Source organism: Podarcis liolepis, assembly GCF_965112155.1.
Source record: "Podarcis liolepis genome assembly, chromosome: 8".
Lineage (NCBI taxonomy): Eukaryota > Metazoa > Chordata > Lepidosauria > Squamata > Lacertidae > Podarcis > Podarcis liolepis.
In genome coordinates this window covers 83,453,945-83,478,919 of record NC_139560.1, presented here as the reverse complement: position 1 = coordinate 83,478,919, position 24,975 = coordinate 83,453,945, and the positions used below count along the sequence as shown (strand labels likewise).

The 24,975-nt window shown below is 44.3% G+C and overlaps 1 protein-coding gene and 1 long non-coding RNA gene across 9 annotated transcripts in view; both read left to right on the top strand.

The window, feature by feature from the left end:
• The window catches only part of LOC310714538, a 68,080-nt gene that overhangs the window by 24,900 nt on the left and 18,205 nt on the right, over positions 1 to 24,975 (top strand). The window lies entirely within an intron of this gene.
• The window catches only part of PACS2 (phosphofurin acidic cluster sorting protein 2), a 52,509-nt gene that overhangs the window by 9,329 nt on the left and 18,205 nt on the right, over positions 1 to 24,975 (top strand). For 3 of the 8 annotated variants that reach the window (XM_083519163.1, XM_083519161.1, XM_083519167.1), the window contains exons 8-19: positions 1,966 to 2,025; positions 5,016 to 5,173; positions 6,051 to 6,141; positions 6,842 to 6,916; positions 9,077 to 9,195; positions 12,451 to 12,586; positions 13,456 to 13,560; positions 14,763 to 14,869; positions 20,198 to 20,352; positions 21,367 to 21,477; positions 22,553 to 22,661; positions 24,280 to 24,312. In XM_083519163.1, coding sequence (XP_083375289.1) covers positions 1,966 to 2,025; positions 5,016 to 5,173; positions 6,051 to 6,141; positions 6,842 to 6,916; positions 9,077 to 9,195; positions 12,451 to 12,586; positions 13,456 to 13,560; positions 14,763 to 14,869; positions 20,198 to 20,352; positions 21,367 to 21,477; positions 22,553 to 22,661; positions 24,280 to 24,312 — 1,259 coding nt within the window. The remainder of the gene's footprint in view (positions 1 to 1,965; positions 2,026 to 5,015; positions 5,174 to 6,050; positions 6,142 to 6,841; positions 6,917 to 9,076; positions 9,196 to 12,450; positions 12,587 to 13,455; positions 13,561 to 14,762; positions 14,870 to 20,197; positions 20,353 to 21,366; positions 21,478 to 22,552; positions 22,662 to 24,279; positions 24,313 to 24,975) is intronic. The other 5 variants (XM_083519165.1, XM_083519166.1, XM_083519168.1 and 2 more) reach the window with 3 other exon arrangements.

The window sequence follows — 24,975 nt, the reverse complement described above, 5'->3', positions numbered from 1 at the left end:
GACTGGATCTTGGACTTGGGGGGGAAAGAGAAATCCCCCATATGTATTTGATTAATATCTGTTCCTACAGCCGAGTGGCTTAGGGCAGGGCCGGATTTAGGTTTGATGAGGCCCTCAACTACTGAAGGTAATGGAGCCCTTTGTCAACAACAACTTGTCGCTGTTTTTTGTGTTGAATATATGCTATATGGTAATTTATGGACCTAATAGGTATCTAAAGCCATTCACATATACCAAAAGGAGCCTACACCAACACAAAACACTGTTGCTGTATGTAGGTTTTATTTTATTTGTTTTTTTATCTTATATTTTGGAAATGTGCACCCAGTTTTTTCCTTTATTTTTTGGGGGGTCCCCCAAGAGAATGGGACCCTAAGCTATAGCTTGTTTAGCTTATACGTAAAACTGGCACTGGCTTAGGGAGCTGTTGCGTTGCATTTGCTGTATGGGTTCAAGTTAGGATCTCCTTCTTTTATGCCTTTGACACAAATGGTATTTTCACAAGCATATAAAAGCCATTCCCCTCTTTCACTTGGCGGGGCTTGAAGTCTTGCCTCTTGCTTGAGAGCCAGTGTGGTGTAGTGGTTAAGAGCGGTGGACTCGTAATCTGGGGAACCAGGTTCGCGTCTCCGCTCCTCCACCTGCAGCTGCTGGGTGACCTTGGGCCAGTCACACTTCTCTGAAGTCTCTCAGCCCCACTCACCTCACAGAGTGTTTGTTGTGGGGGAGGAAGGGAAAGGAGAATATTTGCCGCTTTGAGACTCCTGAAGGGGAGTGATAAAGCGGGATATCAAATCCAAACTCTTCTCTTCTTGCTTCCCAACTACATTCTATACCAAAAGGCACAAGTGTTTCTGTACTCTGTATATGCCTCTGGCTGCCCTTGTTGCATGGCCCTTTCTCCCCCCCCCCCCCAGGAGGCTTGACAAGAGTATTTCTCACCCAGGTACATCTTAAATCTTTGTCCCTGGCGGGATTTGTGTTCTTTATACAAGGCCCCTGGCAAGGGAGATGTGTGGCTGATCCATTGTGTTGAATCCTCTTTCTCCTCCCATACACATTGCTAGCAGTCTAGCATTTATATTTATGTGCACTCCAATTGTTTTGGAATTTATTTATTGATTATTTGGGGTAGACACTCAGACATCTAGAGGGGTAACTTAGTGCCATGTCCCCACGCAAAAATACAACCTATATTCTTCAGACATCATCTATGTGCCACGGATTGCAGATTTTGTTGCAGAGTCAGTTTGTGGAAAACTGTGTTCTGATTAAAAAAGTCTCCATTTTCTGTAATTACTTGTTTTTAATCTTGTGTTAAGAGTAAAAAAAATATATATATGTTAAAGATTTGTGTTAATGGAGCTGGCTTTGGATGAAATGCAGAGCTAACTGTTCCTAACAAACTAATACAACTGTTAGACATTTCTAGTGGCAAAGAGTTCTAGGGTTGAATATACGTGATTGGAGATCAGGAGTGAGAAGAGCTCATTGGCTTCTCGGCAAAAAAGTGAAAAAAAAGTTGCTTATCAGGAATTATTTAATCCTACTCCACTAAAACTGCAAAGTGAATGGTGGAATCCAAGCAAAACAAGGGAGATTGTGCTAGTCCTCTGTGGGCTTGTCCTCAGGCCTCCAGGGCAATGAGTGGCCAGCTATGTCATTGCACTAGAGGAATATGAGACATCTCTGCCAACACAGAGACATCAGTTTGCACGCTCTTTCCAGTATGGATCTGGAACTGGCTGTCCTAGCTGAACCGGAAATTCTGGCCCAATTCCTAGTTGGGATGGAATTTAAACAGTCCCTCAGATGAATGAGCAACAGCCGTGGCCTGCCTTTTGTAAGCTATTTGCACTTATTGACTGAGAATAAATGGTGCATGGTTTGTCGTGGCGCTGTGCTTCGACACACAGAGATTGTGTGCTGTAGTGTTGTATTGATTGCAGTCATTTACCTTTACAGCAGCAAAACTTCAAGCAAAAAGTAGTGGCCCTGTTGAGACGATTTAAAGTATCTGACGAGGTAAGCTGTCTGTGGTTGCTGTCTCCAGCAACTTCCTTAAATTCTGCATGGGTTTTGCATTATCCATCAGGCTAAGGGCACTTTCCTCAGAAACGCAGAACCTCTTTTCGCAGCAGGGGTTGGAAACCTTTATCATCTCAAGGGCTGAATTTCTTCTTGGGGACCGTGATGGGCAGGGATGGAGGCAAAAGCAAATGCCGCAACAGATGTTACTCTTGTTTTTGCACAATAGGCTGCATTCAGCTGGGCATTTCTGCACACACCCCCATGCATTCATCCTTCATTCCAGCCAAGGAATGGAACTTGAGGAAGCTGTGCCGTGTGACCTGGGCAAAGTTCCAAGGGCCAGATAAAGAGGCTTTAGTCTCTGGGGCTGAGGTTCTGCACTCCCGAGGTTTCACACCAAGGCTTAAAATGGCGGCAATGTACCCCCTAGTTTACCTGTCTGATTTTAATGATCTGGCAAATACTGCCTTTTGCATGTGAAGCTTTGTTAGCCTTCTACATGAGCGTTAATGTCATTGCCGAAACTGAATGGTCTGAGTAACCTTCTGTACTTAGGTCTCTGCTAAACTGCAATAGGCTAACAGGGGAAACTTAAGAGCACAAAAACATTATTTTTGTATAATGTGAGTGATCAGTGTTTTTGAAACATTCCGCCACTTACAAATTATTTTTAATAAATAAAATACAATGGCCGAGGTGCCATTTACCAACTTACTGTTTCATGTGAAAGCACCTTAATTCTTTTATGAACTTTAGCGGTCTCGCTGTCCTGCTTTCTTTGTAGGGGTGAACTTGACTTCCATTGAAATCAATGAAACATCAGGATAGATCTGTCCCATTGATTTCAGTGGGACCTGAGTCCAGGTAACGTAGCCTGGCTCTCGCCCTCTGTTTCTGTAAAATGTCCTAAGTTATTTTGCCTGTATCTCGCACAACGAAATATGGGCCCTGGTAACTTCTGAAAGTAACTTCTGCCCAGGCTTCTGCCTCTCATAAAAAAACCCTGTTATTTGTAACACTTGCTTAAGGCAGAACTTGTTTTCTTACCCAACAGATATGCCCGATGTACTTACCAAGACAACAAAGTAATTTGTGCAATTACCTGAGGGCGGGGATCATATAAAACAAAGAATAAACGTTTGGAGCAAAAATTCTTTTGAAAACGATGATGCCATTTCCTGCAAAATAAGTTTGAGCAGTGTACAGATATTTTAAAGGACAACAATCAATATATTATCATTGTAAACTTGGAAAATGAATTATAAAACCCGTTCCTGCATATAGTTACACAATTTGTGCTTGGGGAACATTATCTCCCTGGTACTTTGCAAGCTGCATCAAGATTTCACAAGCTAGATCCTGATCACATCTTGGTGGCAACGCCGGTTTTGTTTCATTTAGCTTCTTAGACTCACCAAAAAATGTCTCTATACCCACTTACCACTCAAACAGAATTTATTTTCACGGTGCAAAGGCTGCAGCCATCACCCCAAATGTGAACTTTGAAATCGGCTGTCTGGAATTGCCAATACATCAGAGGGTATCCAGTTTTATTAGGAAAGGTGCCATTTGTAATCATCTGAAAGGTTTTTCTACGGACACCACCAAATGGACACCAAGTGGGGATCTCATTATGTTCCCACTTCAATTAAGGCACAAAAAATGTCACCACTTCTGGAGGCTTCTGTGTTGCCTCTTAAGTGACATTTTGCCTCCTGCTGAAAGGTAAAACAATCATGCAACGCGATACAAAGAACAATAAAAAGGCAAGACACAGATACCAAAACTCACAGTAAAACATAGCTTGGGGGGCTTGGTGTCTTAGTGTCTCCTCTTGCAGGAACACAGATGGAATCTTCTCCAGTGGACAATGGGAGACCATCAAGGCCTGGGCAAGAGCTGGCTCACTGACAGGAAAGAATGATTTGCTGGACAACATGCCTTCACTGTTGTGAAAACTCCCCATATGAGGGGGCTAAATCTCACAGGGAGCCTATACCACTTTTAAATCGTTATACACAATGCTTTGTTCCTAGAAAAAAGGTGCCGATATTCTGGGCAGTTGCCCTGGCTGAAACATTTCCTCCAGGCCAGGAAAAACAATTACATGTAAGACAATTACATGTTTTATTGGAACTTCATTAAGATCTTGGCATACAGTTATTCCATGATGCATGAATATTAAATGACTTGCTGCAATGCCATACCTTTTTCTGTGCTCTCAGTACTTTACTGCCTGGCTTTGGGAAGGAAGCATTGGGCTCCAGGATCCTGTCAGAGCCTCGTGCCTACTTCCCCAAGCCTGGGAAGTGTTTGACCGGCTTAGGGAAGGAGGTGCGAAGCTCTACCGGGGTCTGGGAGCCCTCCCGCCTCCATCTCCCCCCCCCCAAAAGGGGCTTGCTGATCAGAAGGTTGGCGGTTCGAATCCCCACAACGGGGTGAGCTCCCGTTGCTCGGTTCCTGCTCCTGCCAGCCTAGCAGTTTGAAAGCACGTCAAAGTGCAAGTAGATAAATAGGTACCGCTCCGGCGGGAAGGTAAATGGCATTTCCGTGCGCTGCTCTGGTTTGCCAGAAGCAGCTTAGTCATGCTGGCCACATGACCCGGAAGCTGTACGCCGGCTCCCTCGGCCAATAAAGCGAGATGAGTGCCACAACCCCAGAGTCGTCCACGACTGGACCCAACGGTCAGGGGTCCCTTTACCTTTACTATGTATGCTTTTAAATAAATAAATATGAGTGGAGAAGGCTTCCTGCTGCAGAAGATCAGCACCAACATGAGAAAAGCAGTTGAGCTGAGCAACAAGAATGCAACAGAGAGGCAGGACTTGGTCTCTTCATACTTGGTCTCTAATTGTCTGTGTATGGACTTGTGAAGAGGGCCTAGATATAAATACTTGAATGCAATTAATGACCAAGATGATATTTGCATTTCAAGGAAGCCTCCATTTAACACACTTTTATGCTGCTTGTGCTTTTCTATCTAGGTTTTGGATTCTGAGCAGGATCCAGCTGACCATGTCCCAGAAGTAGAAGAAGACCTAGACCTTCTCTATGATACACTTGATATAGAAAATCCTAGTGACAGCGGCCCTGACATGGAAGATGATGACAGCGTCCTCAGTACTCCTAAGCCAAAGCTAAAGTAAGAAGAGATTTTGATGGCAGCTTTGCGGATTCTCGAACCGACTGTCTGTTAGGATGAGAGATGCTGGGGCAGCTCTGGGGAAATAATAATAATAATAATAATAATAATAATAATAATAATAATTTATTATTTATACCCCACCCATCTGGCTGAGTTTCCCCAGCCACTCTGGGCGGCTCCCAATCAAGTATTAAAAACAATACAGCGTTAAATATTAAAAACTTCCCTGAACAGGGCTGCCTTCAGATGTCTTTTAAAGCTAGGATAGCTACTTATTTCCTTCACATCTGAAGGGTGTTCCACAGGGTGGGCGCCACTCCCGAGAAGGCCCTCTGCCTGGTTCCCTGTAACCTCACTTCTCGCAATGAGGGAACAGCCAGAAGGCCCTTGGTGCTGGATCTCAGTGTCCGGGCTGAACGATGGGGGTATAGACGCTCCTTCAGGTATACAGGACCGAGGCCGTTTAGGGCTTTAAAGGTCAGCACCAACACTTTGAATTGTGCTCGGAAACGTACTGGGAGCCAATGCAGATCTCTCAGAACTGGTGTTATGTGGTCCTGGCGGCCACTCCCAGTCACTAGTCAAGCATTCTGGATTAATTGCAGTTTCCGGGTCACCTTCAAAGGTAGCCCCACGTAGAGCGCATTGCAGTAGTCCAAGCGAAAGGGGGGGGGTGGACTGTGTTTCGGTACCTGCCTGCTTGGTCAAACGGCTACTTGGGCAGCAGTTTTGTACATGAGGGTGGGAGAGATCTTGGGAAGGACTGACAGCAGCCTCTCACGTTTTGGCACACGGTTTCTATAGCCTTGGCCATGTTTTGGAGCTCCTAGCAAAAAACAACAACATTACGATGTCCTTTGTTTTCTTACTATAGACCTTACTTTGAAGGAATGTCACATTCAAGCTCTCAAGCAGAAATTGGAAGCCTCCACAGCGTCAGAAACCAGCGAGAGCCACCCAGTCCTGTAAGTGCATAAAATAAGTGCATAAAAAAAATTGAATGCAACTGATAATCACAAATGCATTGCCATTTCTTAGTAAAGGGGTTGTGAGTCAAGTATGGTAGTTTTATACAGTGGATGCTCAGGTTGCGCATGTGATCCGTGCGGGAGGCACATTCGCAACCCGCAGAGCCGTGTCTGTGCACGCGTGTGTCGCAATTCTGTGCATTCACAAAGCGCAATTTGGTGGTTCTGCGCATGCGTGAGTGCCGAAACCCGGAAGTAACCCATTCCGGTACCTCCAGGTTTGGCACAGTGCGCAACCCCAAAACGCGCAACCTGAAGCGTCTGTAACCCGCGGTATGACTGTAAATCTATGGATTTGCCTTAACCAGAGGTATTTGCTGTTGGAAGGGGGTTTCACACGAGGGGAATTGTGAATGGTAGGTCTATCTGGAGAAGATAATTCTCTGCTCCTTCTCACTCATGTCTGACAGACCAAGCTATAGATCTGCATTGTTCAACAGAAAATGCAGCATACTGCATTTTATGGGGGGAAATGTGGATTATTCTGTTTCAGTCATATGCTCCAGCCAGGACTTGCTCCTGGATAGTGTTTGTTTGCAATGTTGCTGTAATGCAGCCAGAGCAGACCTCAGGATTAGCCCCTCTCAGGACCAGTGTGGTGTGTGATCCTTCTTTTACCGACTCTTGTACAAAACAGGTTGAAGTGCCTGAAGAGGACAAGAATATTGGAAGCAGACAACCAGCAGACAGCGTCTCTGACACCGTGTCTTATGTAAGTGCAATTGCCTTTTTATGATTCAGGCAGGGATCGCTAGAGTGAAACACAGAAATATTTAACAGCTCTATAGAACTTCAGGGTCATTTGGCAAAACAGATGACAACTTCTGTTCTAATCTTTTTGTTTTCAGGGCATTCATTTTGGATTGGTGCCTGTTTATTTTGTTTTTTAAATCTCTGCCCAAGTGTACTGCATTTTCTCCTTTCTTGGAGAAAACCTTGTTTTTTGAAACCTTGCATCCTTTATAGGCCACAATTTGAATATTTAAAAATGAACAACCACTATCAGCCTACAGCCCAGGTACACATTCCATGCAGGTGTTTGGGAGAGAGTCAACTGGGAACTGGGGTGGGGTCTCTATTTTACGTAGGAAAGGTTGGTTGGAGATAGAAGCGTTTTGATGGAGATGTTTCTGATGGACCTTTGAGAGGCGATTGCACTGTTGAGCTATGTGTAGAAGGTTGTTTTTACTGTTTTTAACTTGAGTGTTTTAAATTCAGGGTTGGTATTGTTTTATTTGAAAAATGCACCTGGGGTGAGAGTTGCTGAGGTGGGGGGGCAGTTACAGTAGTTCAGGGCAGGAAGGAGGCATGGCGTAGGAATTGGGGCAAGCCAGGTTATACGTAGGGCTGCCTCTGAAGATGGTTCAGAAACATCGGCTGGTGCAGAATTCAGCGGCCAGGTTGCTCACCGGGGCAAGACAATTTGAGAATATTACACCAATCCTGACCCAAACTGCACTGGCTGCTGATTGGTTTCTGTGCCCAATTCAAAGTGCCGGTTTTGACCTATAAAGTCTTGAATGGCTCAGGACCGCAATACCTCAAGGACCTCCTCTCTCCTTATAAACCAACCCAGACTCTGATCATCATCTGAGGCCTTTCTTCATGAGAGGTCCAGAGGGTGGCAACACAAGGACAGGCCTTTTCTGTGGTGGCTCCCCCTCTGCCCTCTCTGGGGAGGCTTGCCTGCCACCTTCATTGTACATCTTTAGGCGCCAGATGAAAACGTTCCTCATCAACCAGGCCTTTGGCTGATTAACATCCTACGGCCTTTTAAATGTGTTTGTTGGAGCGGGGGGTTATTATTTTGTTTTTTGTTTCGACTACAGTGGTACCTCGCAAGACGAATGCCTCGCAAGACGGAAAACTCGCTAGACGAAAGGGTTTTTTGTTTTTTGAGCTGCTTCGCAAGACGATTTTCCCTATGGGCTTGCTTCGCAAGACGAAAACGTCTTGCAAGTTTGTTTCCTTTTTCTTAACACCGTTAACACAGTTGCGACTTGACTTCGAGGAGCAACTCATAGCACGCGGTGTGGTAGCCTTTTTTGAGGTTTTTAAAGACTTTGGTGATTTTTGAGGCTTTTCCAAAACTTTCCCGACACCGTGCTTCGCAAGACGAAAAAAACGCAAGACGGCAAAACTCGCGGAACGAATTAATTTCGTCTTGCGAGGCACCACTGTATTTATTTTTTGCTTTTGCCCTGTATTTTTATCTTGTGAATAGCCCTGAGATCTTTGGATTAAGGGCGGTACATAAATTTTACTCCTACTATGACTACTGCTACTACTACTACTACTAGGAGATGGGAACGGAGTGGGGTTGGTTTATGGGGTTAGAAAAAGGAAGTAAAATGTGCCATTGAGAATGTTTTGACCAGCTGAGAGTGGAGGTACGTATGAGCTTTGTGGGTGGGTTAATTTGGGTTGAGGCAGGAAGAGGTGGAAAGTAGTGAGAATGTGAAGTAGAGATCTGGCTGAGTAATATTTGGTACCTTTGGGTTCTGCTGGGTATAGCATCAGCTGCAGAGAGTTTGTTATCCAGTGCCCATCTTGTCAAATACCATGTGCCTTTGCAACATTGGAGACCTGGGACAGAGTGAGGTCTCTGTTGGCATATGGACTACAGCAGAAACACGGGCCAAAGTGGCTGTTTTACAGTTTGTGTTGAAGCCAGGCCAACTTGGGGCTTCATAGAATCTATGATACTATTTGGGTTAGATCCATAGCTAATGGATTGCTTGATGTTTTGCACTGGTCTGGCTATGGTCATGGACTGACCATTATTTATTGGCACTTTTTTATTATTATACATGCTGGCAGAGCACAAAGGCTTTCACAGAACATCCACTCCAATGTAATTTGTTGTCTGCAGGAAAATAAACAACAAGAAGACGTAGAAACTGAACTTTCTCCCCTGGATAGCTTCATGGAAAAGGCTCCACTAAGTGGCAGGATGACAAAGACAGAATCTCTCATAATTCCTTCCAGCAGGTAACCTGTCTGTAAACTGCAACATCAGCTCCGAAACTTACCTTGTTTGTAAATATGCAACTTGAGACAGATGAGCTTTTAGCTTGTGGCATCTGAACATCGTTTTGCATGGCTTTCAGTCCCCATGTTTTGTTCCAGAATTCATGCACCTTGGTGACCATTCCGCTTTCTTACCCAATTTTTAAAAAATATGACTCAAAGTAAGCTTGCAAAATAATATTTAATAGCATCACCAGTACAGTGATTAATTAAAGAGACAAAAGTATACCTAAACAATGAAATGGACATGGCAGAAATCTACTGACAGCTGAGCAACTGCAAACTGCACTTTCCTTTTTCTTCCAGAATTGACATTTGTGGAGCTATCAATGATTTATACCTCAGCTGAAACTCTTTTATTTGTTCCAGTTCCTTCCGCAAGTAATACAGGGTGTTCCAAAACTGTAGAGCAAATTGTGGGGTTGCCAACAGTGAGGAGGAAGAGGAGGAGAGGAAGAGAAAGTCCTGTTGTTCAAGCAGAAGGACACCATAGGATGTCACTGCTTGTGATTTTCTAAAATTTGACCCCACCAAACTGCTGCATTCCTAATTCTGATGCACCTTGACTGATAGATTGACTTATCCAGGTAGACATAGATTTTTCCTAATGAGGTAGCCACTTCTGAGAAGACTCTGTACTTTGGGGAGACCTCTCACAAGGCACTTTGTTTGAGGTCTTTTCCTATGCTCTGAAGGCATGTTAGCCACTGCCTTTTTCCATTAGAGGTTCATTTTGTTATAAAGAGAGATGTTTCCTTTTGGTAGTGGTGCCCCAGTTATGGAGTGCCCCCCTCCCAAGGTGTCAGGCAAAGACTTCTTTATTCACTTTGAATTCCCTAATTCAAAACAGTTTTACTTTCTAAAACATTTTTACTTAAGTATCTGAACTGTGAGGGATGCAGGTGGCACTGTGGGTTAAACCACAGAGCCTAGGACTTGCCGATCAGAAGGTCGGTGGTTTGAATCCCCGTGACGGGGTGAGCTCCCGTTGCTCGGTCCCTGCTCCTGCCAACCTAGCAGTTCAAAAGCACGTCAAAGTGCAAGTAAATAAATAGGTACCGCTCCGGTGGGAAGGTAAACGACGTTTCCGTGTATTGCTCTGGTTCGCCAGAAGCGGCTTAGTCATGCTGGCCACATGACCCTGAAGCTGTACGCCAGCTCCCTCGGCCAATAAAGCGAGATGAGCGCCGCAACCCCAGAGTCAGCCACAACTGGACCTAATGGTCAGGGGTCCCTTTACCTTTACCTTTATTTGAACTGTAACTTTAAAAGAGACTTTGGCTAATAAATGTTTTTAGTTTTGTCCTTATCTTATGATAATAGAATCATGGAATTGTAGAGTTGGAAGGTGTGGTGGTTTGAGTATGCTGTTCGCAATAAGCACTCCCTGCTCGCTCAGAGAGATATTTACAGTTCTTTATTTTACATATGTACAAGCGGCACAGTACAATCCTGCATCCGAATCCTCCGGTTCAGATTTGGGGAGTGGTCTTCTCCGGCTTCTCCTCCAACGAAAGAGGCGGGGGAGCTTCATGGGACGTCTCTGATCCTTGCGCTTTAACCCTCTCCTTTCCTGTGCCAAAGGCATAGGCTCCCCGTCTGTACCTGAGCTTCCTGTGCGGTGCTGGGGCTCTGCGTCAGCACCGGAGAGCCTTGCCTCCTCCTGGCTCTCCCCCTCTTCCCCTTCCGTCATTTCCCAACCATTTCCTTCTGACTGTTCCCACTCTGACTCTTCTTCTCTCCCCCCCCCCCCCCCGCTGACTCCAAGGCATCCCTTGGCAGTCCTGTGACAGAAGGGACCCCAGGAGAACATCTAGTCCAACCCCCTGCAATGTAGGAATCTCAACTAAAGTATCCATGACAGATGGCCATCCAACCTCTGCTTAGAAGCCTCCAAGGAAGGAGAGTCCACAACCTCCCAAGGGAGACTGTTCCACTGTCAAACAGCTCTTACTGGAAAAGTGGTATAATACCGACAAAAACAGAGTGGCTTGCCAAATTATTGGAGTATTACAATATATCCAAAACAATGGAAGAAATTGGAAGGATTTCAAAAGAAAAGATAGATAGGGACTGGAAGGTGTTTAAAAGATACTTGCAAAATCATATCGAAAAATCAGAACTCCTATTAGAATAAACAAGTTCCGTTTCAAATACTGAAATATCAAATAAGATGGAAAACAATGTGTAATAGAAAAAGAAGTATGAAATTAGGGTAAAGGTGTGTGAAAGAAAGTAATAGAAGTGGGAAGAAATTGTAATTGAGTAGATTGGAAGTCAAACACAAAGGTGGGGTGAAGGGTCGGTGGATGGTGATGGGGAAAGGAACTATTTGTGGGATTGAGTGTAAGTATGTTTGAACATTTTTAAGGATTGTATGAAATGTATGTTTGTATGCTTGTATATGTGTATTAATGATGAACTTAAATTAAAATAAATAAATAAATAAATAAAAAGAAAGTTCTTCCTGATGTTTAGTCACAATCTCCTTTTTTGTAACTTGAAGCCATGGGTTCGAGTCCAACCTTCTGGAGCAGGAGAACACATGCTTGCTCCATTTTCCATGTGCCAGCCCTTTAGATATTTGAAAATGGCTATTATACCTCCTCTCCGTCTCCTCTTTACCAGGGTATATATGCCCAGTTCCCTAAATTGTTACTCATTTAGATTTATAGCAATATTTGTGTGGTTGTGTTTAATTTGGAAATGGTTTTTTTAAAATATGCTGTTGTTGATTTGTTAGCTGCTTTGTGCTTCATTCAGTTACAGTGGTACCTCGGGTTAAGAGCTTAATTCGTTCCAGAGGTCCGTTCTTAACCTGAAAAGGTTCTTAACCTGAAGCGTGCTTTCACTAATGGGGCCTCCCACTGCCACTGTGCCGCTGCTTTCCGTTCTTATCCTGGGGCAAAGTTCTTAACCTGGAGCAACCACTTCCTGGTTAGCAGAGTTTGTAACCTGAAGCGTCTGTAGCCTGAAGCGTCTGTAACCCGAAGTGTCTGTAACACGAAGCATCTGTAACCTGACGTACCACTGTGTTAGGCAGGATAGAGTTTTAAAAGATAAATAAAAAAAACAATTGCACTTTAATCTGCTGGTAGGTTAAAAAACCAACAACCAACATTGAGATATCCTGCTGGCCCAGGAAAGTTGTAATACAGTGAGCAGCACGTGTGCCGTTTTGGTTTTCTTGATAAAGGTCCCCATGTTCTCCTTTGGCAGATCGGAAGCGAAGCATATGGGACGCAGAGGCAGAAGCACATCTCTGAAGGAAAGGCAGCCGGCGAAGCAGCAGAATGAGAGAGCCAACAGCCTGGACAACGAACGCTCTCCAGGAACCAGGCATCGCTTGCAGGTGAAATGGGCTGTTCAGTGCCAAGGGGGCACCCTCCTCCGCATGTATGGTGCTTCTGGGGGCATGCTGCAAAACCATCTCAAAGCTTTGTCATAGTTTTGGAGGGGATCTCAAGTTTTGGGGTTTGGAGTTAGTAACAGCTCCCAGCATGTGCACCAGAACGTGCAATAAAGATTCTCTATTTTTTAGGAATAATATATATATATATATATGGGTGTGGGTGTGTGTTTGTATGCTCAACACACAACAAAAGAGACAAAATAAACCAGAATAAAAGTACCACCAGTCTCACCTTACAGAGAGAAATAATTAATATTATAGAATTATTAAACTGTTTTTAGCTGGGGCAATCAGAATAAGAATAAGATTCACTATTTGACTACTGATTCAAAATCCTATAATGTGTTTTATATAATTAACTTTTTGTTTCTGTTCTTGTGTATATTGTACTGTTGTTTTATTGCTATGGCTGATGGCTGACGCAAATAAACATTCATTGCTTCCTTCCTTCATTCAAAGAGGCTATATGAGATCTAAATGGAACCCCAGCCAGTAACTCAGCTGCTGCATTTTGGACCAGCTGAAGTTTCCAAGTCATCTTCAATAATCCCTTGATCCTCAGCAAGTCAGGAATTGGTGACTCTATGGACAAGTGGCAAAACAGTGTGCCTAGATGTTCAAATCAAGCCAATTATTTTGGGTTCGCTTCATATTTGACATCATTTCATAGATGTCCTAGCTTTATGGGCTGAAGAAAAACACATAAGATTGTGGGAGTGATTTAGACTGAACATTTATTTAAATAGCTGGGTAATAGAGCTTGTTCCAATAAATGAGGAATCTTAAGGGCTTCTTTCATTTATTTACAGATCCCTAGGAAAACTGTGTACGACCAGTTGAATCATATCTTGATCTCAGATGATCAGCTACCAGAAAATATCATTCTGATTAATACCTCCGACTGGCAAGGACAGGTAAGGAGATTTGGAGTGATAAGTACACAGTCATTTTAGCTTAAACCACAAAGGGCCAACTGCAGACAGACCCCTAAATCAGGCATAGGCAAACTCCGGTCCTCCAGATGTTTTGGAACTACAACTCCCATGATCCCTAGCTAGCAGGACCCAGTGGTCAGGGATGATGGGAATTGTAGTCTCAGAACATCTGGAGGGCCGGAGTTTGCCTATGCCTGCCTTAAATGTTCCAGTCCCCAGATCATTTGGTTGCCCTTTTTCACCTGTTCAATTGCAATACTGGCAATTTTACTTTCAGTCCCTTGTGAAATAGAATTTCCCCTTGTCATGCTGCCGAATTTGTCCCTTCTGGTTAGTCACCGAAGTTCTTGTTGCAATTTTTTGGTTCCATGTGCATCAGTACAGGGCAATCCTAACCATTCCTACTCAGAAGCAAGCCCTTCCGAATTCAGTAGATATTACTCTCAGGTAAGTGGGGTTAGGATTGCAGCTGCACATTCGTTGAACTTAATTTACCGCCCATGTGTTGCCCATTCATGGTGCTTCTATTGCAGTAAGGCAGCCTCCTTGAATGTTCGCTATCCTGAGTAGTCCGGTGGCTTTGCCAACTTGGCTGCTTTACTGCTCACTAGATAATTAAAGCACAAATTAAATAGTACCAGTCACAAATTTGGTCCGCCCAAGCTGGATGACCACCTATTAGGGATTATTTAGTTGTGGTGTAGTGGTTAAGAGCGGTGGACTCGTAATCTGGTGAACCGGGTTCGCTCCTCCGCTCCTCCACATGCAGCTGCCAGTCTGATGCACCTTGGGCCAGTCACACTCAGCCCCACTCACCTCACAGAGTGTTTGTTGTGGGGGAGGAAGGGAAAGGAAAATGTTAGCCGCTTTGAGACTCCTTCGGGTAGTGATAAAGCGGGATATCAAATCCAAACTCTTCCTCTTCTAAATGACCCCCAGGGTCCCTTCCAACTCTACAGTTCTTGGATTCCAGGAGACCTTAATGAACCGCAACAATTTTCTCAAGCTAGTTTGCTTGAAGGATTGTTGGCCACTGCGGCCATGTTTGAATCAATTTATGTTAATACAATAGCGTGTAAATTTATAAAAGGACAGTACAGAAATAACTAAAATAAATCAACAATGCATTAAAAATATATATAGAAGGTCCTTTTTTTTACAGACTTGTATATCATTCTCAGTTTCTTTCAGATATCTTGCAAAAGCATGGCCTTCCAATCGTCTGCACGTGCTCTTCTGCAGATATCCAGGCAGCTTTCAGCACCATTGTCTCTAGAATACAGAGATAGTAAGTTCTTTTTTAATTAATGATATTTATATACATACTCCCTCCCTCCAGATATACATACCTCCTGCCAAGGCCTGCTGTGTCCCAGACTCTCTGCCCTAAGTTTTATTGCCGGTAAAAAATAAGGCCACAACTCTCGTCCCTAAGGAGAATTTGAGTTGAATTTCCCTGATGAAGTCTAGCAAGAGACTAAAACCACTTCATTATTTTACCAATATGTATAAATTACCATGCGAAAGAATTTTACAATGCGTCTGTCTGAACCATAAGAAGCTGACTTTTCTATAAAGGCAGATGGGTCAAGCCAACGGCAGATGTTCAGGGAGGGAAGACGAGGCTCAGGAGAGATGCTGCAGTTGACACTATCACCAAGGCAGCTCTCTGTAAACGTCCATAAAAATGGCAAAAGTAGTTTCTTTCCCAGATAGGTTTCGTCTTAAACAACTGCAGACACAACAAATAAAGAGCTCACTTGTAATATATCAGTGGTTCAGTGCTCATTTCTTCTCTTTCCAAAATGGATTTTATCTTGAACAATTGCAAACGTAATACAGAGTCCACTTGTTATATTGCAGTCGTCATTGTATCACCACCCTGTTCAGCGGAGACGCTGGCAGATACCCGTGTCATAGAGGGACGCTCACTGAGGAAGCTGGGCACTCAACATAATGAATGACCCAGCCTCCCTACAAACTGAAAGACAGATGAAACACATTCCCATAAATTTGCTAGCTATCAGCACCAGGCTGTGTGGTACCCCACTGCTTTTACTGCTTGAATCCAAAATTACTTCTGTCAGTATCCATTTCTATGTTGCCCTCTGCAGGAATGCATCCCCCCTCCCTTTAATTGTTTGTATTTCCATATAAAGAGTCTGAAACGTGGTTTAAAACATGCAGTTGTAAGCTAATGTCCTCCCCAGTAGCTTCCTAATCTCCTGGTGAGATACCATTATGTATTGAGTAGAAGCCTGCTTGTAACATCTGTATAAAGACAACTCTTGATAGATGGCTGTTTTCTGGGACGAGCGTAAGTGGCGAGCTGAGCTTCTGCAGCACATAACCCCCAACAGCCCCAACACATCCTTTGCTGTCACAGCAAACTGGCCGTGGCACAGGCACTATCATGGCCATCCCGCCCAGAATGACTTGCTCTGAGGAAGGCCCCTTTTGCTTCTTCCTAACCACAGAGCCTAGGACTTGCCAATCAGAAGGTCGGCGGTTCACATCCCCGCAACGGGGTGAGCTTCCGTTGCTCGGTCCCTGCTCCTGCCAACCTAGCAGTTTGAAAGCATGTCAAAATGCAAGTAGATAAATAGGTACCGCTCCGGCGGGAAAGTAAACGGTGTTTCCGTGCGCTGCTCTGGTTCGCCAGAAGCGGCTTAGTCATGCTGGCCACATGACCCGGAAGCTGTACGCCGGCTCCTTCAGCCAATAAAGCGAGATCAGCGCCGCAACCCCAGAGTCGGCCACGACTGGACCTTAGGGTCAGGGGCCCCTTTACCTTTACCTAGATCAAAGGAGGGAGGAGATGGGGGCACAGGGTTCATTGGCAGGGGTGCATTGCTGCCCTTCCAGCAACAAAGAAGCAGAAAACTCAAAGTTTTCATTTCTACACTGCCACCACTGCCATGAAGAGGAAAGGGGGCAGAGACAGGAGGAGATGAAGGGTGGGCGTGGCTCAGTGTCACGGCTTTGGGAAAGTGTTGCATTCCAAAAGCAAGGAAGGATTGGACTCTGATTAATAAAATACACACGAGGCTTAACCAGCAAGACTCTGGGAGGCAGTGCGAATAATAATCCTCCATCCACCCCTTGGCCCAGGTTGTTTTATTCACAAAAGAACTTTTTATACAGTATTCATAAGAACCAATCAGATGTCCTCTGAGCATTTAAAAAAACCCCACGTGGGACAAAGTCAGATCAGAAGAAATCCTCTTAACTACAAAGGAACTATTTCCTACTTGAGCATGCATACGTAGTTCAGAGTAAATAAAATAGGAATCAAGGAGGAAGGAGGAATGCTTTTATTAAATAATTTTTATTAACAGGCCAATCAAATCACATTAATTCCAAATCACATTAATTCCAAATTACACAGCCAAATTTTAAAATTTTTGTTGGGGGTACCCATACTTCGAGCTCCGAAAGGGATCCATACATCTCTCTTGCTGCTGCTTTAGTATACACAGTTCTGTCCAAATAGTATTCACAGTTCTATTCCATCTTCTCTTTGTTGTTTTCCTCATCTTCTTGTTTTCTTTATGATCTCTGATAGTCTCCACAAGTGGGTTGAAAACAAACGAGGAGGAATGCTTTTAGCAAACTCCAGAGGTCATAAACAGCAGTAAACAGGAGAGGAAGGACAGGTAGTATTTACCATATCCTTGTGAACTCTCTTCTTGGCCCTTAGATTAACAAACTAAAGAAAGGTACATCAAAGAAGCTACCTACTATCTTTATGGCCCAGGATGCCTGGTGAAGCAGCCGGCAACTGGTCTGTGTTTAGAATGCTTATACGTGCCTGTCAGGTGTAGAGAAAGCAAATGGCAGAGGTGCAGAGGCTTGTGGGATTTAATCAGAAATTCTTGTCAATGAATCAAACCCACAGGAAAGCTATTCCTCCCCGGGTTACAGCAAGAGCGGAGAAAAGAAGGTAGAGTCCTTTTTAATGAGTTTATTCATTCAGAATGTTGTTGTTTAGTCGTTTAGTCATGTCCGACTCTTCATGACCCAATGGATCAGAGCACGCCAGGCACTCCTGTCTTCCACTGCCTCCTGCAGTTTGGTCAGACTCATGTCATTCAGAATAGTGAGAGACAAAAGATGGTGGTAAGCCTGGATAATGGCATTGCTCCAACTGGGCTCCTCCTCCCTCCTTCCTAGCAACAGCATCTCCCCTTATGGAGGCCGTTTGTGGCCATATGTCTCTGATTCTTTCGTTCCTGCACTCTTAACAAATGCCGTGCTCTGGGAGAAGGGGGGTCAGAAATACCGTATTTTTCGCACCATAACACGCACCCGACCATAACACGCACATAGTTTTTAGAGGAGGAAAACAAGAAAAAAAATATTCTAAACAAAACAGTGGATGTATGATTTTTGTGGTTCATGCTGTGGCCACAGACATGTGATTTGACGGTGAGTTTGGGGTAGCCCAATGCAAAAATCCTGAGGATCCATGTGGATCCATGCTTTGTAACCACGTTTTTGCACCACTGCGGCCCCAGGCAACAGTGATTTTTTTGGTGCAAGCCGTAGCCATGGACATGCTATGTGATCTGATGGTGAATTTGGGGTGACCCAGTGCAAAAATCCTGAGGATCCATGTGGATCCGTGCTTTGTAACCACGTTTTAAGTAGGGAGGGAAGGAAAAGCACTCAAGGGACAAGGAACATGCATGGGGTGTGTGGAGAAGGATGCTGTTAATGCAGAAGAGGGGTATAAGAGGAGAAGGCTCCTTTCCTCTCCCGTTTTGCTCCTTTAAAGGCTCTGCTTCTCTCCCTCCTCCCCGGCTCACTGAAAAACGTTGTTGCTATTTAGCCAGCTGAGTGGGGAGGAGAGAGGGACAGAGAACCTGCTTGCGAAAAATTTTGCTGCTATTTAGTGAGCTGTTCTCTTCCTCCTCCCCGGCTCGCTGAAAAAAACAGCTCCGGACTCCTCTCCTCTCCCGCTTTGCTCCTTTAAAGAAGCATGCTCTCTGTCCCTCTCTCCTCCCCACTCATCGGCTCTTCTCCCGCTTTGCTGTTTCAAAGCGAGCCACGGAGGAGGAAAGTAAGGGGAACCATGGATCCTCTGCTCACGACTGCAGCAGATCCCCCCGCCATCCATAGGCATTCGCTCCATAAGATGCACAGACATTTCCCCTTACTTTCAAGGAGGAAAAAAGTGAGTGTTATGGTGCCAAAAAATATGTACTCTCCAGTGACAATGTGTCAGCTGGCTGCCCTGCCCTGCCTCTGTCTCCCCGCCCTTCTTCTAACACTTCCCAACTCTTTGGTTCATCTCTCTCTGAGCTGCGACTTTCCTCCAACCCCTCAACCCCCTGCTGTAAATCAAAGCTGCATTCCTCTTCTTCTGCAGTGTCAGGACAAGGAGGGTGTGTGTGTGTGTGTGTTTGTGTGTGCCCCATTCCTCCTCCGTCTCCCGCTTCTTGAGTCCATTCCCTGACACTCAGGCAGTGCGACCGCTTGTTAGATTTCTGTTACGCCACTGTGCAGTTTTTGGAGTCACAAGACTCTGTTTACATTCCAGACTGTTGGAAGTCTCACGGGAGACGGATGTTGATGTTACTGGTTTCCTGTTTCTTTGCTCCAGTTGTTCACTGACTCTCACAGAGAGCAGGTGCACATTCTTTTCTGTCCTGCGTAGTTAGAAATAAACGTAGTGATGTAGCATATATTTCTCGCCCTTCTGCTGTTTGGATACTCTGCGTAATGGGGAAGCATGCCTGAAGCCTCATTAAAGGCTTAGGTCGTTAATCACTGTCGGAGGAGAGCGATGGATTCCGAAGTACGTCATGGAGGAGAGCCATTTGAGCTCGGTCGCAACGGAAGCTCCAACACCGCTTAGGCCACCCTTGGCTGTAACTCGGTCCATGCTCTGTATGCAAAAGGTCCCAGGTTCAATCTGAAACCCCAGAGAGTTACCGGTGAGCTGGAAGGATCGGTTTTGTAACCTGGTCTAAGGGAGGTTCCTAATACTGACAATTACATAGGAAGCCACCTTAGGAGAAGTCAGCCCATTGGTCAGCGCAGCAGTGGCTTTCCAGGGTTTCAATCCAATGATATTTCCGGCCCTATCTAGAGGTGCCAGGGATAGAATGTGGAACCTTCTGCATGTGAAGCAAATGATCTGCCCTGTAGCTAGCGGCATGATGGTGCCGAAGGTGACTTGCATACAAAATTAAGATTGTTGTGGACTGCTTGTCTGATTAATCATAACTTTCTTACAGTTGGAACAAAAACATAGCAAAAAGAAGCAAGCAAACCAAAAAAACAGCACGCATGCTACTGTTCCTATCTTTTTAAACAAACCCCCTGTCCTTTGACTAAAGAAAATGGGAGTCACGTGAATGATTCTCTTCTGGTTCATAAGCTGCGTTCCCAGGCTGATGTAACTCACTGTCTAAGAGACCAAAGCACAAATTTGGAAGCCCCTTGTTTAAATCTGTGCTCTGGTAGGAAGTCGCTGAGTGCCTACTTGCTTTCAGTCTTGACCTTCTGTCATGAGTATGTACTTACAGTTAGGTTAATAATGTACGTGGTACAAAATACCCACCAATCTCTGGATTTTATTTAAAAGCAGTAATGTTCCCTCTCTCTTCAGCTGCAACTGCAATTCTCAGCCTCCCAATCCAATTAAAATTGCAATTGCGGGAGCCCAGAATTACCTCAGTGCTGTGCTGAGGCTCTTTGTAGAACAACTGTCTCACAAAACCCCAGACTGGCTCAGCTACATGAGATTTCTTATCATACCAGTAGGTAAGCAAGCTTTTCTGTCCTTTCTTCTTCCTTTGAATTAACCTCTTTCTCACTACATCACAACACAGGAACTGTTTGTCTGTTCAAGTTGTGTTGTCTGCTCTGGTTATAATGCTCTTGTACAGGGTTGCTGGATATTAAATATAGCAATGGCAGCCTCTAGAATACCAGCACTTTCCTATCACTCCCTTTCCAAACTTTGTGGCAGAATGAGAAGGATAGCTAGCAGTCAGAGCTTCAGCTGGAGTGGAGGTTCTTTATAGTGCCTTCCAGTGTGCATTGCAAATTGGAACTGAAACTAAGCAAGACAGAAGTGCTATAAGTGGACTGTTCCAGTGTGCAGGAGTTGGCAGAATGACCTGTTCTTAATGGGGCCACACACTCCTTGAAGGGGCAGGTCCATAGTCTGGGATGCTCCTGGAACCATGGTTGTTCCTTGAGGGCCAGCTGGCCTCAGTGGTTAGGAGTGCCTGTGCTGATGTGCCAACCACTGCCATTTCTGCATAGGGATAGCCTGGGCACGGTTACTTGGGCTGTGGTAACATCTAAGCTGGACTACTGTAATTCACTTTACATGGGTCTGCCCTTGAAGACATCTGGAAATTGCAGCTAGTGCAGAATGCTACAGGAGGAATCTCAATAGGGGCAACAGGCCACAAGCATATAATGCTGTAGTAATCTGACGTCTCCCAACACCACGGAAGATTTTTATTATGTAACAAAGTTGTATATAATAAGGAGCGTCCTGCTTTATTTCCTACCTTTGTTACTACCGCCTTGTTTGTGACCACTTACTTTCCATTTTAAAAACACTAAGAATGTCTCACAACCCAGAAGAGGAAGAAGAAACTGAATTTCAGCGCCTTTCACAATTTTGAGCACATCTTCACCCTGAAGGCAATAAGTTGGGATTTCCTTTCTTCTGACCACTAAAGGGGTATAGACGCAATATATTCTGGACTGCTAATGTGCATCTGCCATACAGAACGGATTTATTTTTTGTGTTATTTACAGGTTGTCATCCGGTGGCAAAGTATCTGGGTTCCGTCGATTGTCAGTATAACTACTTCTTCCAAGATTTGTCCTGGAAAGATTTATTTAACAGACTTGAAGCACAAAATGCTGGTAAGGCTGTCTTAATACTTATTTGCATAAGGTTGCCTGAATTGATAACTTTGAAAAAGAATAATTCTTTACTGGAGGGCATTACCGCTAATACCTGCTGTGTCCCATTAGTGGAAATGCCCGCCGGTGCCTCTGGAAAAGAGGAAATTTCCTTGCCACAAATTTCTATCTCCAGAGGGTGCCAGAGGGCATTTCTTCCCTTCGTGTTCTGGGGGTGCTTCTTTCCTGTCTATGCCAGTTGATGATGGGTGGTCCTCCATGGTTCTGCAGTTTTTTTGTTTCATTTGCAGCATTTGGAGGGAAGCTGCCTTTTGCTGCCAAGAGGGTCTGGGCAGCGAAGAAGCAGCTTTGCCTACTGAGCCTCCTGGTTTCACTAGGAGGCAGCATCTCATTAGTGGCAATGCCCTAAGGCATCCTCTGAAAACAGAATTTCACAGTAAGGCAATTTCTGTGCTTTGCTTTCTGAATCTTTTGCCTTCCCAGTTTCCAATGTCCGTTCGTAACAGCACTGGAGGCATCAAAGATATGCTGATTCCTTCCCATAATTCCACAGCTTTCCACAAATTCGGTTTGATTCTCCTTGAGATGCAGAATATTGTATTCAGCTGTTGAATTTTCCTTTTAGAGTCTAATAGTATCTCAAGTCCTCCCACCTGGAGCTGGGAGAAGGTGGCCGTGGTTGGTATCTTCCATTCTACCCTGTTGAATTCGGGTAACAGATGCCATGTCACAACACTCTTAAGCAGCTACAGAGAAAATAAGGCCGTTGGAGGTGATGTGGCCATATTATTTTTAAAAGTAAATGTGAAAAAGAGGTTTATTTGAGAAAAAATGCTCTATGGATGTGTTGTATACAAAGATCAGAACAGTCATCACCATCCTTATGACTGGTTGTTGTTGGAAACAGAAAAGTTGGGAGTAGGTAGATTCAGCAAGCAGTTCTTTCTACTCTGGGCCCCTTCAGGAGGAAGGGTGGGGTATAAATTGGGTGGATGAATGGATGGATGGACTTGCAGTTCCTTCCAAATGCATGGCCAAGGGTCGTTGTGCTTCTTTTTCTCTCTCTCTGTTTCAGTCCAGGAATCACCTGATATTGTCTCCAGAATAACTCAGTACCTAGTGGGAGCAAACTGTGCCCACCAGTTGCCCATTGCAGAAGCCATGTTGACATACAAGCAGAAAAGGTACATTTTTATGAAAAAGCCACTTCTCCTTGGTAGCCAGGAAATCCGGGCAGCTGGACGACATTTTCCAAGTTGGATAAGCCAGTCAATAGCACTTTCGATAATAATCAATTCAAAGCAAAGTACTGTTTGCGGAAATATTTGTACTTTGAATGCAGCCCAAGTGATGTTACAGAAAGGCAGCTAGGTCCTTGTACAGTGGAACCTCGGGTTACATACGCTTCAGGTTTACATACGCTTCAGGTTACAGACTCCGCTAACCCAGAAATAGTACCTCGGGTTAAGAACTTTGCTTCAGGAAGAGAACAGAAATCCCTCAGCAGCAGTGGGAGGCCCCATTAGCTAAAGTGGTACCTCAGGTTAAGAACAGTTTCAGGTTAAGAACGGACCTTCGGAATTAATTAAGTTCTTAACCTGAGGTACCAGTGTATTGGCTTGGTAGTGTGGGAATCTCAGCATTTCCATTTTGTCCTGTGTCATCTGTATAACATGAAGAGCTTTTCAGCTGCACAGCACATGTGATTCAGGCTTCTCATGTTACTTTAACAACATTGGAAGGTGCAGCGCTGCTGGATGTAACTATATTACACAGCCTCACAAATTAGAGAAGCTTCATTTCCTTGGAAATTGATAGCATGCCTCCCCCACCCCAAACAAAGAGTAAAGCTTAAGAAAGAGTAAAGCATAAGAAAAAGAAAAGAAAAAAAGAATCGCAAAAGCCTGCTGTAGAAAATCAAAGGCAACAAGCATTTTATTGCAGGGGTTAGATCTCAGGGGTCCCTTAAAATCTACACAATTCTACAATTCCATAAGCACATCAGACTGAATGCAAATCTGTTCAGGCCGGTTTAAAGTTTGAAAAGGTGAATTGAGTTATCATTGCTACCTATAACTTCTGGCGGTTCCCTCACTGCGAGAAGTGAGGTTACAGGGTCTTCTCGGTAGTGGTGCCCGCCCTGTGGAATGCCCTCCCATCAGATGTCAAGGAAATAAGCAGCTATCCTATTTTTAAAAGACGTCTGAAGGCAGCCCTGTTTAGGGAAGTTTTTAATGTTTAATGCTGTATTGTGTTTTTAATATTTGATTGGGAGCAGAGTGGCTGGGGAAACTCAGCCAGATGGGCGGGGTATAAATAATAAATTATTATTATTATTTATTATCTAAAAACGGTTTAGTAGTTAACGCAATTGGGAAAGGTGCTTGCCTACCAAAGGTCTGACCGCAGTCTCTCTCATCTATCCAAAAGCTGGCCATTCCTGCTAGTCCTTATTAAGGTGGGAGATGCCTGTCACTCAGCAGAACTGGACTTGCAGCAGTGCTGAGTTTTCCCACACTACCACGATAATGTGAGATGGGACCACATGAGAGAAGCCGACACTGCAGCTCCTCTCCACGCACTGCCCCCCCCAAAAGAACTGGGTTAATGTCAGAATGGGGAGGACCCACAGCATGGCAGCTTCTTCTCCAACATGGCCCAAGGCGGTTGCCATAGCAGTGGAAAGTTAAGGAGGATTGGCTCTGTTGTGGCTTCCAACCCTCTGGGATCCAGTGTTAACATTTTATTTGTCTCCATAAGTATAATAATTTATTTATTTTTCTTTTGATTGCTTCTGAAAAGGAAAAAGAACTTTCATTTTGAATTTAATATAAGGTACTTGTCTGTCTGGATCACCCTCTTGTTATCCTATACATATTTTTTTCCTTTCCTGGTCTTTCACCACCTTCATGGTATTTATAAGGCTGGAATGTTCAATTTGTATAATATATATATATATGCACAACTTGCTGCTTTTGACATTATTTGAAGAGGCAAGAATACATTGTCCAAAAGAATCAAGAGTAAAAGGCATTTACTCAAGAATGACTTCCACAAATACAGAACAGATAGGGTAAAGTTTGTATAGGTCATTCCGTAAGTTAGTGCTCACGCACTTCAATGCTGGCTGGTTGGTTATTTAGCTCAGCAAGTTCTGAAATAGCCCATACAACTTTTTTCCAATTCACATACCCCCTCCCTCTCTGCATATGCTGTAGCAATTGTGGTAAGGAGGCTGGTATGGCTTGGACCATTCTGCATGCTGCTTAGCTTGCCCTCTTTGTTCTACATAAGGTGTTTGGAAGACACACTAAAGTTGCATTTCTCTGGAAAGCAGTGGCCATGGGAACTCCAAAATCATCAGCCCCTTGTCTCATTGGTGGACATTAGCCTAAATGCTAGGGATGAAGAGGTTGACACCTGCTTATTTTTTTGCTTTAGGAATTGCTATGCTATTATCCTGTAGCAATAATGGTTTTGTTTCATCTTCACTTTAGC